The sequence below is a fragment of the Malaclemys terrapin genome, chromosome 19 (assembly GCF_027887155.1).
Source record: "Malaclemys terrapin pileata isolate rMalTer1 chromosome 19, rMalTer1.hap1, whole genome shotgun sequence".
NCBI classification, from domain to species: Eukaryota; Metazoa; Chordata; order Testudines; family Emydidae; genus Malaclemys; species Malaclemys terrapin.
This window is the reverse complement of record NC_071523.1, coordinates 16,426,885-16,440,207: the sequence shown is the minus strand read 5'-3', so window position 1 is coordinate 16,440,207 and position 13,323 is coordinate 16,426,885. Positions and strand designations below refer to the sequence as shown.

At 47.4% G+C, this 13,323-nt stretch overlaps 1 protein-coding gene across 1 annotated transcript in view; it reads left to right on the top strand.

The window, feature by feature from the left end:
* The window catches only part of LOC128826165 (Golgi integral membrane protein 4-like), a 77,006-nt gene that overhangs the window by 18,672 nt on the left and 45,011 nt on the right, over positions 1–13,323 (top strand). The window contains exons 2-4 of the mRNA XM_054009308.1: positions 1,928–2,002; positions 5,865–5,914; positions 9,820–9,873. Of these exons, the coding sequence (XP_053865283.1) occupies positions 1,928–2,002; positions 5,865–5,914; positions 9,820–9,873 (179 nt within the window). The remainder of the gene's footprint in view (positions 1–1,927; positions 2,003–5,864; positions 5,915–9,819; positions 9,874–13,323) is intronic.

Here is a 13,323-nt window from a genome sequence, read left to right as displayed (position 1 = left end):
TCGTCACAACGGAAACGTTCCGTGGAAACGTATCGATTTCGATGAAACTTTCTCAAGTCCAGGGTGGAATTTCAGGGGGAGGGGAGAGCCAGACGGAATAGCCAGGAGCCCAAGGCTTAGGCTCAAGTCTCTGCTCTCCCTGATTTGGAGCAGGACCTGGGTCTCCCACATCCCAGGTGAGCGCTGTAACCACCGGGGTATTGGCCACTGTGGGCTGGGTCAGGGTCTGCATATTTCTATTTTAATGGTAAATTTCGAAGGTCTCACTTGCGTTGCGAAGTGAAACGAGACAAATGCCAAAACCTCAGCCCTTGTGAAATGGGGAATAGTCCGACTGGCTGTCTGGTTTGCCACTCGCTCTGACCTTTTCTTAAGGGAGACTGTAACCCCCTGTGCAAGCTGCTTCCAAGCTCAGTCCTCTTTCTGTCTTCCTGGCATTTCCCCAGCACGCAGGTCCTCTCAGCAGAATTATATCCGGGGATGTACAATACTTGGCAGCTAGGTTCCCTTGTTTCTACAGCATGTCCGAATGGCTCCTGAGTGTAATTTACATGAGAGCCAAGGTTGGCTGTGCATCGCAGGGCTGTTGTCACACTTGACATGGGGCCTTTCTCTCCTTCCCCTTAAGCTTTTCCCTCCACAATGGCCCATGTCCTGCACTGACATCCAGGGGCTCAGTGTTTTAAGGGCTTACTCAGTGGTTTGGGTATGTCTCGTCTCGTAAATTTGTCCTCTTCAGGCCCTTATTTTTAAGGCAAATGGCCGTGAGTATTTGAGTGGAGGGTCAGGCAGGTTTGAGTCTCACTGTCCCAAACGTGGAAGTGTAGCCCTCCCTGGTGGTTAGAGAAGGAAACCAGCGTCATTCTCTTCCCTGATTCGCCCACTGACTTGCCCTGTGGCCTTGTGCCAGTTGCTTCCGCTCTTTGTGCCTCCGCCTTCCCCTCCGTAAAATGGGGATAGCAATACTTAGCCACCCCCATAAGGTGATCTGAAATCCTGGACTCGCAGGGCTACCTGAGGGCAATGTATAATAACCTTCCGTAGCCCCTACGACGTCACGGTTGTTAGTGCAACGTCAATTCCCTCTGCCTCTGCGCAGAAGTCACCCAGACCCGTGGATAGTGTTAATCTTGGGGCCTTTTGAGAGTGAGAGAGTGTCTCTTTCAGGCTTCAGGATGAATTTCTGCTCCGTCCTTCCCGTCCCATGAAGTACAATAGAAATAACCAGGGGGCAAAGACTCAATCGGAGGCCGTTCTTGAGCCCCAGGAGCATCTTTCCAGTTCTGTGCCTTCCGTGCTCTTGAGAAAGCACCTGTGTTTGTCTCTGTGAGCAGAGGCTCCAGAAATGCTGTCTCCTTCCCCGTCTGCAGGAGTGTAGCTGTGCTGAGCCGCCATAGATGTGGCTCCGCAATCCACACTGAGCTGGTTTGCTACGGGCCGTTTAACCCTACGGAGCTGATGATGCATAACCGGCTTTGGCCTCCCAGTGGATTAGTAACTCCACCGTGATGTCGGAGTCCCAGCCTTAAATGGAGCATTGAGCCCGGTGTTTGCTCCGTTTGGCCCTTTGTTCTGAAGTGTCATTTACACGGGAGCCAAGGTTGGCTGTGCATCGCAGGGCGGTTGTTGCACTTGATATGGGGCCTTGTTGCTACACCCGAACCACCGTGGGCTAATTGTCCAGAAAGTCCGGGCCTGTTGTCTCATGAAATCAGAGGGGGGAAGTTAGGAGGAGGAAAGACCTGTTGGCTCAAGTCCACTCCCCCAGGAGCCTCTCTGCATGATTCTCTGTCCCACTGCAGGGGGGAGCTCAGGATGTGTCCCCTACACACACTTGTACTCTGTGGCTGTGGGGAGCAAATGCAGGGGAATGCATAATTGTTTGGCTGGTTTATGTCATGCTTTCCCTTTCTCTTCGCGTCCCTAGTTGTGTACGAGCACAGATCGCGGCTCGAACGATCCCTGCAGAAAGAGCGAGGGGAGCACAAGAAGACTAAAGAAGGTGAGTCTCTTGCGCAGGCATAGCAGAGGCCGGCCGCAACTCAAATAGTCTCGCCAGGGAATAACGCACACCACCTAGAGGGATTTCCACCTTCATAGCACTGTTCAAAGGTGAATGAATCCTCCCAACGTCCTCATGAGGCGGTAGGTGGGAATTATCCCTGCTTGACACGTGGGGAAACTGAGGCAGAATGGTTAGTGACTCACCCGAGGCCACAGAGGGAGGAGGTGGTGTGAGATCAGGAGTTAATGGCTCCTACTCCTGTATTTAGTCCCTGTCTAATCAACCGTCTGTCTAGACTCTTGCATTGACACCTGTGACGTAATATCTGAGTTCTTCAGACCCGTTAACTGAACCCAGCACTGGCCCATGCCTCTTCATTTTAAATCGGTAAACTGTCTGGCAAGGTGAAATAGCTTGTTCAGTTTCACAAAAATCAATAAAGCTATTACAGGTTCAGCGTTTGCAAGGTGTTCTGCAGATGTGCAGCTGCATAAGTGCTTCTTAATATTAATAGCATTATTGCAAGCTCTTTGTTATTGACATTGGCTACAAATTGTAAAACCTCCCATTAGCTTGAAATGCAGAGATGAACATGTCTATTTTTAAGACCGTGAAATTGAATAGGAAATAAGACGCAAAGGGGCTAGAGCCTGTCTCTCATAGTAACACTGAATGCTGGATGGCAGATCACTTTAGCCCTGAATGTTGCTGGCAATTTAACAGCTTGGCTTGTATCTGCAAAGCTGCTATGTGGAGAAATACGTCTATCCCTTTTGGCCCCGTTCCTTAGCTCCCTGCATTTCTGGAAACGTTGACATGTATCAGCCGAGTTTGTCATGAGTCTGTGGATAAATAGTTGACTCAAATGTTGAATGTCTGTCTTCTAATATTTAGATTTCTTTCATAGTTTGTCAGCGTTGCTCTAGGAAATGAGGCGACTGCCAAATGGATCGCTGCAGAGCGTGCGTGGACTCTGAATGGCTCAGGGCTCCGTGCATCTTGGCTCTAAGAACACCGAGGAGCTTTTCTCCATGACTGGGTCCAGTAGACCATTTATTTCAAGCAAACATAGCATTTGATGCTCGTGAAGTGAAGGACGAGGAGCGCTGTCTTCAGTTAGCCTTCACCACACACTCCCCATTGTCCTGACCAGCTGTACGCTCTGCAATTACTCGGGTAGCCTCCTCCTGGGAAGCCATATATAGCAAGCCATCCAGTGGTTTTGTGACTGGGGCACAAGGAAGTTGGCACGGTTACTCCACGAGGATCTGCGAGGCCAATGCATTAACTCCCTGTACCCATCCCTTCCCAGGGGGTTTTGATTACCATTCATTGTGTTGTGGTAGCACCTGGGAGTCCCGTTCTTGCACCCGGACCCCCTTGTGCCAGGCACTGTACAGACATAGATCCAACAGACGGTCCCTGCCCTATGGAGCTTGTGCACTGAGCTGATGTGCTGCCGTGCCCTTAAAGTGAACGGTGGCAAGTCTGTAAAATATTGGGCTAGAGTTTGCTCAGCATTTTGGGGGGTAAAATGAAAAGCTCCGCCCCTAGCTCTGCCATCCAGAGCATCCCTGCAGAGTGGCATGTGCTTGGCTCCCAGTTACACAGCAATTAGGGTCAGTTCTGTTTCTCTGAAGCTTCTAAGCAAGTTGGGGGCATAAGTTTCATAGAGCCATAACCTAACCTAACCAAGTACCATAGCACCTGGCCTGACCAAGATTCGGGCCCCTTTGCACTCTACACAACAAACGTACAATCTAAATAGACAAGATGGACAAAGGCTGGTGAAGGGAAACTGAGGCACCATGTCAGGAAATGACTGTCCATGGTATCACAGCAGGTTACTCACAAGGAATAGAACCCAGGTCTCCTGAGTCCCAGTTCAGTGCCTTATCCCCTGGGCCACTCTGCTTCCCGGCCGTAGTGATTTACACAGCCTTCTTGGGAGGGAGAGCACAGAGAAGGGGTCTTGGTGGGGCTGCTCTCGCAGTCGGGGGGAGAAATCGGAGGCACACTGGTGCTCCCAAAGGTATCACCCCCTTGTCCGATGCTTCGTCGGAGCTCACTTCTGATCTCATGCAGCCCTGATGACTAAGCTGAGTAAGGGAGGGAATCTCTGGCTTTAGAACTGATTGGACAAAGCATGGGTGCTTCTGGCCCTGTGCTGGTCTCTGCAAGCCCAGCAATATGTTATGGGGTCTAACTATTCCGTGTTAACTCCTGCTCCCCTGATGTGGTACCTTCAGCACCGAGGGCTGGCCCTGTCAGATCCTGGTTGTTTAGGGGAGCTGCGTCTCTTCCAGCCGTGACAGTCCTCTGGAGAATGCAGGAGAACCTTGGTGGTGGGACTCTGGGAGATGCATGAGAGCGCCAATGCCACGTTCTTCACGGAAAGGCCCTTCTTATTTGTGTGTTTGATTCAGAGGGAGGAGCACGCAGGCAGACACCGAATAATTGAATCCCTTTCCCAATTCCAATAACCGATCTACAGTACCATGATCGGATCTAGTTAGTACCAAGGTGGGGTGGGGAATTCACCTACCCTCCCATTCTAAGAAGAGGACACAGTGTAGCAAATAAATGATACACCTTTGTGAGGCTTGCAGGAGCCGGTGCAGACAGGACTGAACACAGTGCTATTTACCCCTGTCTACTGGAGTTGGGTTGCATGTGGAAATGTGTGCATCTTGCTCTGCTGGACTCTTGTGTACATCAAAGTATCCACCAGGCAGCCCAAGCACTGGAATATCGGGGGATGCTGCCGAGCAGGACAACAAGACGCGTTAGCCAAGACCGGACCAATGGGGGATGCTGCAGATCAGGATTGATGGACATTGCTCGAAGCTGGCAAGGGGACGCAAGCCTGGAATAGCAGCTTGGTGCTGTAGGGCCCTGTTGAGGTGTAGTGCCAGAGCGGAGTGGGCACTGAATGGAGGTGAGAGATCATGGGAGCTTGAGGAGGCCAGAGCCAGCAACTGGGTCTCTCGCTTTGCATAAGCAATAAAGCCTCAGGAAAGGACAGGCCCTTTTTTCCAAGGGCTTTCTGGATCTAATGCAGCTACACCTGTGTTTTCCTTAACCCCAGACACTGTTATCTTCACGTTTTGCCTCTTGCAGTGGGTTAAGTTGAGTCCGTTTGAATAATTTTATTATGATTTTGTTTTATGGTAGTGCCTAGGGACCCAGATCAGGTGCTGTACATGCAGTACAATGACATTCCCTGCCCTAAAGAATTGACAGTCCAGCCTTCCTATGTAAATGGTGTCTGAGAGAGGATGAGATGGCCCAAGGTTCTCTTTGGACTCTTGGAGCTGGCTTTGGCTCACCGTGGCTAGTGCTCACCAGCCAGCCCTTGGTGAAATTTGTGTGAAGATAAATCGCTTTTGCTGCAAGATGCACTGCTTCCTCCACCTGTGTATGCTGTAGCTGTGCCGCTGATGTTCTCCATCAAGCCCACCGCCGTGCTGGGAGAGATGCCACTCGGTAGCTTTAAAATGTATTTCTCACTAGCATCTTTCGTCTCAAAGGACCCCCCCAAAGAATTGCGCAATCTTCGCACCGCTGAAATGCTGCCACCCCTGGGGTGCAGAGTGGCAGCCAACTAGAACACCGTACTGTAGTGGGAAGAAGGGAAATGTTGGCCACGGCAGACAGGTCTAATGGAAAGTACTACACGGTCTTTGATTGCACAGAGCAGAAAGGACCTCGGTGTTCTTTGAGTCTCTTAAAAGCTTCCGCATTCCATCGGGTTGTATCACAGCCTTTTGTCTGGTTAGGAGTTTTTCTCCTTCTGAAAATCTAAAACAGATCCTTGTAAATTCCATCCAATTAAACTCTCTTCTTTTTTCCTTTCTAGATTTTTTGGTGTATAAATTAGAAGCTCAAGAGGCACTCAACAAAGAGAAGGTAGGTACAGTACGTTCCTGTGTGTGTTTGAGAGATGTCCTTTTAGTATTTCCACAGCTGCACACCAACATACAGCTGCCCAGAGGTAAGTGAAAAAAGACTCATTGGGGATGATGCTGGCATTCGAGTTTTGGGCCAAGAGGTATCCCATCAGGATGAATCCTGGGTCACTTCATCATTAATGGTCTAAGGGCTTGTCCATGTGAACATTTAGTTCCTGGGAAGCTGGGGTGTGAATCCATCCCACACTAGCCTGCTGTGGACTAAATGTCCATGTGGACCCTGCTGACTTGCATTAACAGTTTGAGTTTGTCTACATGGGGGCATACAGAAGCATTAATCCAAATTAACTAAATGTGTGAATTTGAATTGGATTAATTAAACCTCATTAACACCTGTGTGAACAGCTTCATTCAGAACTATAGTGGCCTTAATTAAGTTTATCTGAATTCATTTCCAAAGTGAATTAAACTAAACTGAATTAAAGCCACCTTAATTCTGAATAACAGCATTCACACTGGGATTTAATGTGGTTTAACTAATTCACTTCGAATTCATACCTTTAGTTAATTCAGATTAATCTTTCTGGATGTTCCTGTGTAGACAAGTTCAAACTGTTAACATGCATCAGCAGAGTCCATATGGAAGTTAGTCCGCAGCAGATTAGTGCGTAGTAGATTCACACCCCAGCTTGCTGTGAACTTGTCTACACAAACAATTAGTCTTATGTGTGTAAGGGTCTATTTCAACTCATTTGGGAAGGAGAAAAGAACTGTGTCTCTCTGGGGATGTTGCTAGCCCAAGTTCCTATTGTTTGCCCAGATCTGTAAATGGCAAACTGAGTGACCGGACTACTTCTAGCCTCTGTGGCATCGTGGAGTCCTGTTCCTATGCCTATTGGCAAAGGAAAGGCCAGTTGTCTTTATGTTGGACAGAATTCTATTCACCTGCGAAACAAAGCATAGGGTCAGCACAGAAGAGAGAGGGACTATGCTGTAGGGAAGCTATAGACACTGTCTGTCACTGCGACGAGGGTAAATGGTTTCTCCCGGTCCGTGGGTGGGAGCGCAGCAGCAGAACGGCGTTGGGGGAAGATCATGAGAAGCAACAGCCTCTCCCCTGGCAGCCCTGTCCCGATGGGAGATGGGTGTTTGTCACTAACAATCTGCATGTTAAATTACCAGCTACCTGGTGCAGAGCGCCAGAGCAAAACGATGCGTCTCGGTGCGGGGGGTTCATGGAGGCAGTTGGGCTCTGCTCATTATTCAGCCTATGGGAGCAAAGTTGATAGGTTTTACTGCCAACCCGCATCTGCCTGAAAGGAGGTAGGTGTGTGTGTGTGTGTGTGTGTGTGTGTGTGTCTTTTTCTCCTCTGGGTGGGGCAAGGGCATCTTTCAGTGGAGATGGGAGTCCTTTGTCATCATCTTCAGTAGCCCCTGGCCCTTTGCAAAACAGAGAGCATTGCATAACTGAGGGCTGTTGTTCACGGCATGTGACCAACAGCAATGAAAGTGTCAGTGCTGCTGAATTCAGGCAGAACTTTATTACTCGAGTCCCTAGGAGCCCAGATAGCTCAGCGTTTGCATCTGATTTTCACAGGCTTCCTATTGTCTCTATTTATGGGGCTGAAATAATGCAAGATTGGTCCCATCCCAGGGTTTTCAGCCCCATAACTACTCTTTGTGGTGTTAAATCCCCTGACAGCTGGATGTGCAAATGCCAGAGCCCCTTTTCATTTATATCCTCACTGCAGTTTGCCAAGTGCCATGAATATAGTAGCACAGAAAACAAAGGGGAACCTTTATGGTTAAACGGTATGTTCGCTTTTAATGAAGAAGTTAATAGGGTGTACTGGTGAGATGCTCCTGTGAATGTGAAGAGCATCTACAATTACTGGGGGAAAAATGACAAGGAATCTTGATCCTCATTCTTCAGGGCTTGGGTCAGGAAGAAATGCATCCCTAGGGGGTAACCCACTTACTTTAGATTATAGGACTTGTTACTCCCTCCCTGAAGCATCTGAAATTGGTCACTGCTGGAAACGGGGCACAGACTAGGTGGAACATTTAATCAGTTCCACTGTGACTGCTAAATACCATGCAGTTATAGAATTAGCATAGTGGAGATACTTGCTAAATAGACTGATGGCTATGCAGCTCCATAGCAATTGTGTGTTCCGGAAACTCATTTGGTGGTAATATTTTGTGCCCTATTGAATATATAATTTGAGTTGTGGATTAGAAGATAGCAATAACTATGCACTGTGCTTAGTTTGCAATTCCATGGTGCTGCCTGTGATCTGTCCCGTGCTACTTAAAGCTGCCCAAATACAGATCTGAGCAGAGAAGCTTGTGAAAAGGCAACAATTCTGCATCTTGTTCACCACGTGTGCCCTGCAAGCTCTGAGTTTTCACAGGGAAAAACAGAATCTGGGCCCTGTCTTTTGGGCTTGTCATTGCCAAGAAGGTAGAGAGGAGTCAGAGAGCTTTGGGGTGCTAGGAGCAGGGACCAATGGAAGGGTTCAGGGAGGAACGAGAAGTGCATGAAAGAGGGGGAAGGTTCACACGTGAGGGAACAGGGCGTTTGGGTAAAAGGCAAGAAATCCTTTCAGGTAAATGAGAGCCAGATGGTACCATTGAACTGTACTTGCTGGAGAGACCATGTTGCCTTCTACTGCCACACAAGGAACAAAAGTGGTGGAGCTGCAGGCAGATGAAAGTCTAAATGGTCTTGGGCCTCGTCAGCAGACTAACTGCACTGGTTTGATTAAAATCGAGTTGGTTTAAAGCAGTGCAAACCATTCTCTGGACACGTTGCATATCTGTAAACTCGTGGTTTACATCTGGTAGCTGCGCCCATATCCAGGAGTTTAACCGGATGCAGTAAAACCAGCGCAAAGATTGGTTTTTAGTTAAATTGGTGTCATTTTCGCAATTAGGCGAGGGCTTAGGGCTTGTGTTGTCTGTCTCGCCCTTACGGCTTGTTGACAAGAGCCGTCATCCCAGTTCCCAGGGAATTCTGTCCTTTACAAAGCTCGGGTGCGAATCACAGGCCAGCGAGAATTACTCTGCATTTACACCAGAGGAATGAGAGCAGAATCCTGCCCCTTAATTTTAAATAACCTCCCTGTCTGCATCTCCGTGCATGTGCTCGGGAGCCAGATTCTGATCTCACTTACACTGGTGTAACTCCATTGAAGTCAGTGGAATTACTCCAGTTTTACGCCACTGTGAGAGCAGAATATAACCCTTCATTTTCTTTACGCTGGAAAAAATTCCTTGAAACCAATATTTTTTGTGAAATGGGCGGGTTCGATGAAACGCCTGCGCTGAAAAACTTTTGGTTTAAAAAAAGGTTTCCAGGTTGTTAAAGCCTTTCATTTCAATATTGTCAAATCAGAAAGTTTTGAGGGTTTTTTGTCTCGAATCAACTTTTCACTGAGAAATGTTAGTAAATTTTACACTAAAAATATTGGTCAAAATCAAAATGAAATGTTTCAAACTGATCAAAAAGAAATATTTTGATTAACCCAAACCAAAGGGATGTTTTTGCATTTTTGGTTGCCAACATTTTCAAGCTTTCAAGTTTTTGTCCAATTTGTGATTGGATTTTTTGACATTAAAAAAAAAAAAAGTCTTATGGGACAGGAAAACTGTTTCCTGCCCAGACAAAACTAGTAGTTTGGTTATTTTTAACTAATCCATTCTAGCAGCACTCCCTGAGAAGTGACCCTTCTTAGGTTAAATGGATACAACGCTTAGTCTTATACAGGAGACCAAACATCATGTGCGTTGCTTTGCATGTACATTTAATGGTATGATTATGTAGCCACACTGATGTTTGTGTGTGTTTTTGATCTGCCTCTGTATCTTCTGCATTCTAATGTTTTTATGTATTTGTTACAGCAAGATTCTATGAACAGATATGGGGCCCTCAGTTCACAGCATAAGATACTGAAGGTAAGTCAGTGCATGATTGCAGAAACAGGTGTGTTTTCACCAGTGAAGACATGGCCGGGTAGATTAACGTCATGCCCTTTTAAACTTCCAGAACTGTCTGTGCCTGGATTATACCATGGATCTTGCCCTCCTATTGTGACCCAATAGGGCTCATGTTGGAAACAATGAAACAGTTATTTCCCCCTCACTTTGAATCCGCTCAGCCTTTCACAAAAGGTTTGACTAACACACAGGTGCTGGGAGACTGTGCTGTCGAGTGGCTAGAGCAGCAGAACTGAGTGTGGGGGCTCTTGGCTTCCAGTCCCATTTCTACCAGTGACTTGCTGTATGATCTTGGGAAGTCATTAATACCTCTGCACAATGGAGATAATAAGGTCATCACTGGAGCGTGAGGTGGCGTAACTACTGTATGTAAAGGTGTGTTGGACGAAGGGTGCGGTGTAACTGGTTCCGAGGCTGGCTGTAGAGGTGTGTTGGATGGAGGGTGCGGTGTAACTGGTTCCGAGGCTGGCTGTAGAGGTGTGTTGGACGGAGGGTGCGGTGTAACTGGTTCCGAGGCTGGTTGTAGAGGTGTGTTGGATGAAGGGTGCGGTGTAACTGGTTCCGAGGCTGGTTGTAGAGGTGTGTTGGATGAAGGTGCGGTGTAACTGATTCCGAGACTGGCTGCTGTTCTGTATCACCTATTTTACAGGATGCCAAGGAGCTGTGGTCTGGGTAAGGAGGAGGTGCCAGCACCACGGGATCTGGCAGTGAAGCCATTGGTGCAAAGATCTGCCTTTGACTGCTCTTTTGCTGCCCACTTGCCCCATTCTGAGAGCTGTTACGGGCCATTGGGAGGGAATAGGAACTACAAGCGATTATTGTCAATGAACCTTCCATAAGGATAGCTCACCGGGGATGCTGATTGCGCCTGACGTGTCACGGTACCTCTAGGTGATAGCTGAATGCCACGGCAATCTTGAGTTAAAATTAGACACGCTGGGCCTGAAAGCTTGATTTGGGTGAAGGAGAGGGTGCCCTGTCTATCTGTTATGAGGGCTGCTGCATGTGCAGAGCCGGATAGGGCTGAATCAGTTAAGAAAACAGCTGTGTCAGCAGCACCTTCCCTAAGGAGGCCACTTAGGGATCTGGGGCAAAATTGGTACTTGGTCCTGCTAGTGAAGGCAGGGGGCTGGACTCGATGACCTTTCAAGGTCCCTTCCAGTTCTAGGAGATAGGATAGCTCCATTTATTTATTTATTTATTAATTAATTTATTTCTGCAGTTTCCTTTCTGCCTACAGGCCCATCGTTCGCTTTCCGTGTTAGATCTGTATCAACCGGCGGACTGCGTTTCTCTGTTGTACTGGAGGAGGTGGGCATGGGCTGGGGGACCTGACCAGATAGAAAAAACTTCTTCCTGGGGCCCTTTCAGTGCCCAGTCAAATTCCCAGTCGACTCCTTCCACTGCCTGAACTGGGCCCCTAGTACTCGGAAAGAGTTCGTACACAAGTGTGGGGAAGGATCACCTACCTGCTGGGAAGTTCAGCCTACAGGAGCCCTGCTGAGCGAGGGCCTGAGGAGAATCGCAAAGCAGGGTTCTCTCGCTAGGTGTGTGTGAACTGTTCCGAGCGGAAAGCCCTACTACCTGGGAACAGGGCTGTGCGTGTTCAGGACTCGACCGGGGGCTGCGTGCCGAGGGAGGGGCGGGGCGGAAGCTCTTTGTCAGACAAATCTGGCTTTGCAGCGTCAAATGTGAGGGGAAAAATACACATTTCCACAAGTTTTACACAAAAATAAAATATGGGCTTTTTGTCAAAATTTCCCGCAAAAAAAGAAATTGGAGGAGGGGGAATTGCGCACAACACCACAGCAGGGCCTCCTGTGAAAGAACTCGTGTCTTGTGCAGGCCTGTCTGGGAGCAGAACTTGCCCAGGACAAATGTCCCTTTGTCTTTTTCCACACTGGGGTTGCCCCTCTCCATCATCACCCTTCTCCCCCCCCACCCCCCATTCCACCTGGACCCTGGAACACTCTCTGCCTTCCTGTGTGAGAGGGGAACATATCAAAATGTTCCTTAGTGCTGTTACTGCACCTCCCATCTGAAGATTTCAACCTGCTTCACAAATGGGAGGGAATTAAACCTCACAGAATCCCTGCAAAGAAGACAATATCCCCTCTTCCACCGAGGGGAAAGTGAGGCCCTCTACTGGCTTCCTAGAGGAAAGGGCGCATATACGAGAGAAGCTACCAGCTCTGTATGTGTGTGATAGACATTTGTAACAGGAAATGAGTCTCATGGTGGAAGGTGCGTGGCTTTCTCCACAAGTACCAGAAGCCTGTGACTGGATTGCTGCTGTCACATCTGCGATGTGATTTCTCACGACTCTTTGCATCTCGAGTGGAGACTGAATTTTTTTTTAAGCGTTCATCAGAAGAATGCACCCGTCCTCATTTACTGTCTGCAAAGACGAAGAGCTGGATTTGAATGAAAGAGATTTGTAGACCAGGACCTCCTAAAATTGCCATACTGTGGGATCTTGCAAAGAATGGCATTTTCCTAGCACTCGTGGAACAGGGCATGTATTATTTACTTCTTCATTTTTCTAAACTGACATTTGCAGAGCTGCTTTGTAAGCCACGAGAGAACTGTTTATTTTGTACTCCATATCTCCAGATGCTGTCCAGAATTAAAATTGCAGCTGACAGAGAGGTCTCGGGCACTGTACACCCTCTGAGCAGGAAAGTGAATGTGGGGGTCTTATGCTCTATTCCACATGGCACAGATCAGTGATTCTCAACCTCTCCAAGACTAGATGTCTTTCTAAAAGATATACCCTTGCTCAGCTGCAAATTGAAGGGCTTGATGTAGGGAACACTGAATGAAGTTTTATGATAGATCTTAAATACTTTATGGCTTCCATTACCGTAATATCTGAGCACTTCACAACACCTCTCTGAAGTAGGAATAAATTAGCGTGCCCCCTCCCCTTTTTTTTTTACAGGTGGGAAACTGAGGCACAGAAAGACTGTGACTTTCCCCAGGTCACACAGGAAGTTTGTGTCAGAGCCAGGAATTGAACCCTAGCTGGCAGCTAATGCTCTAATCATTGGACCATTCTTCCTGCAGGTCAGATCTTTAAAATCAGTCTTTGGTCAGCAACCCAAAAACTGAGCAAAAAACTTGCCCTGCAACTGACTGTTTAAAATATATAAATAAATAAATAAGAAAAATTGATCCAAGGCTAATGAAATGTCAGTATAATGTAATCTAAGATGCATCTCTTCATGAATTCCTTTTTAAAATACATTTAATAAAAAATAATTGTAAAAATTTAGTTTTATATTAAGTCAATTATTTTAATGTAAGAAAGTAATCTCAAACTATATTTGGCTGAAATCACATTAAAAAGGGACATATGTAAGTCCACTGTGAATGTATTAGAGAAGGATTGCAGCTAAAAGTGCTAAT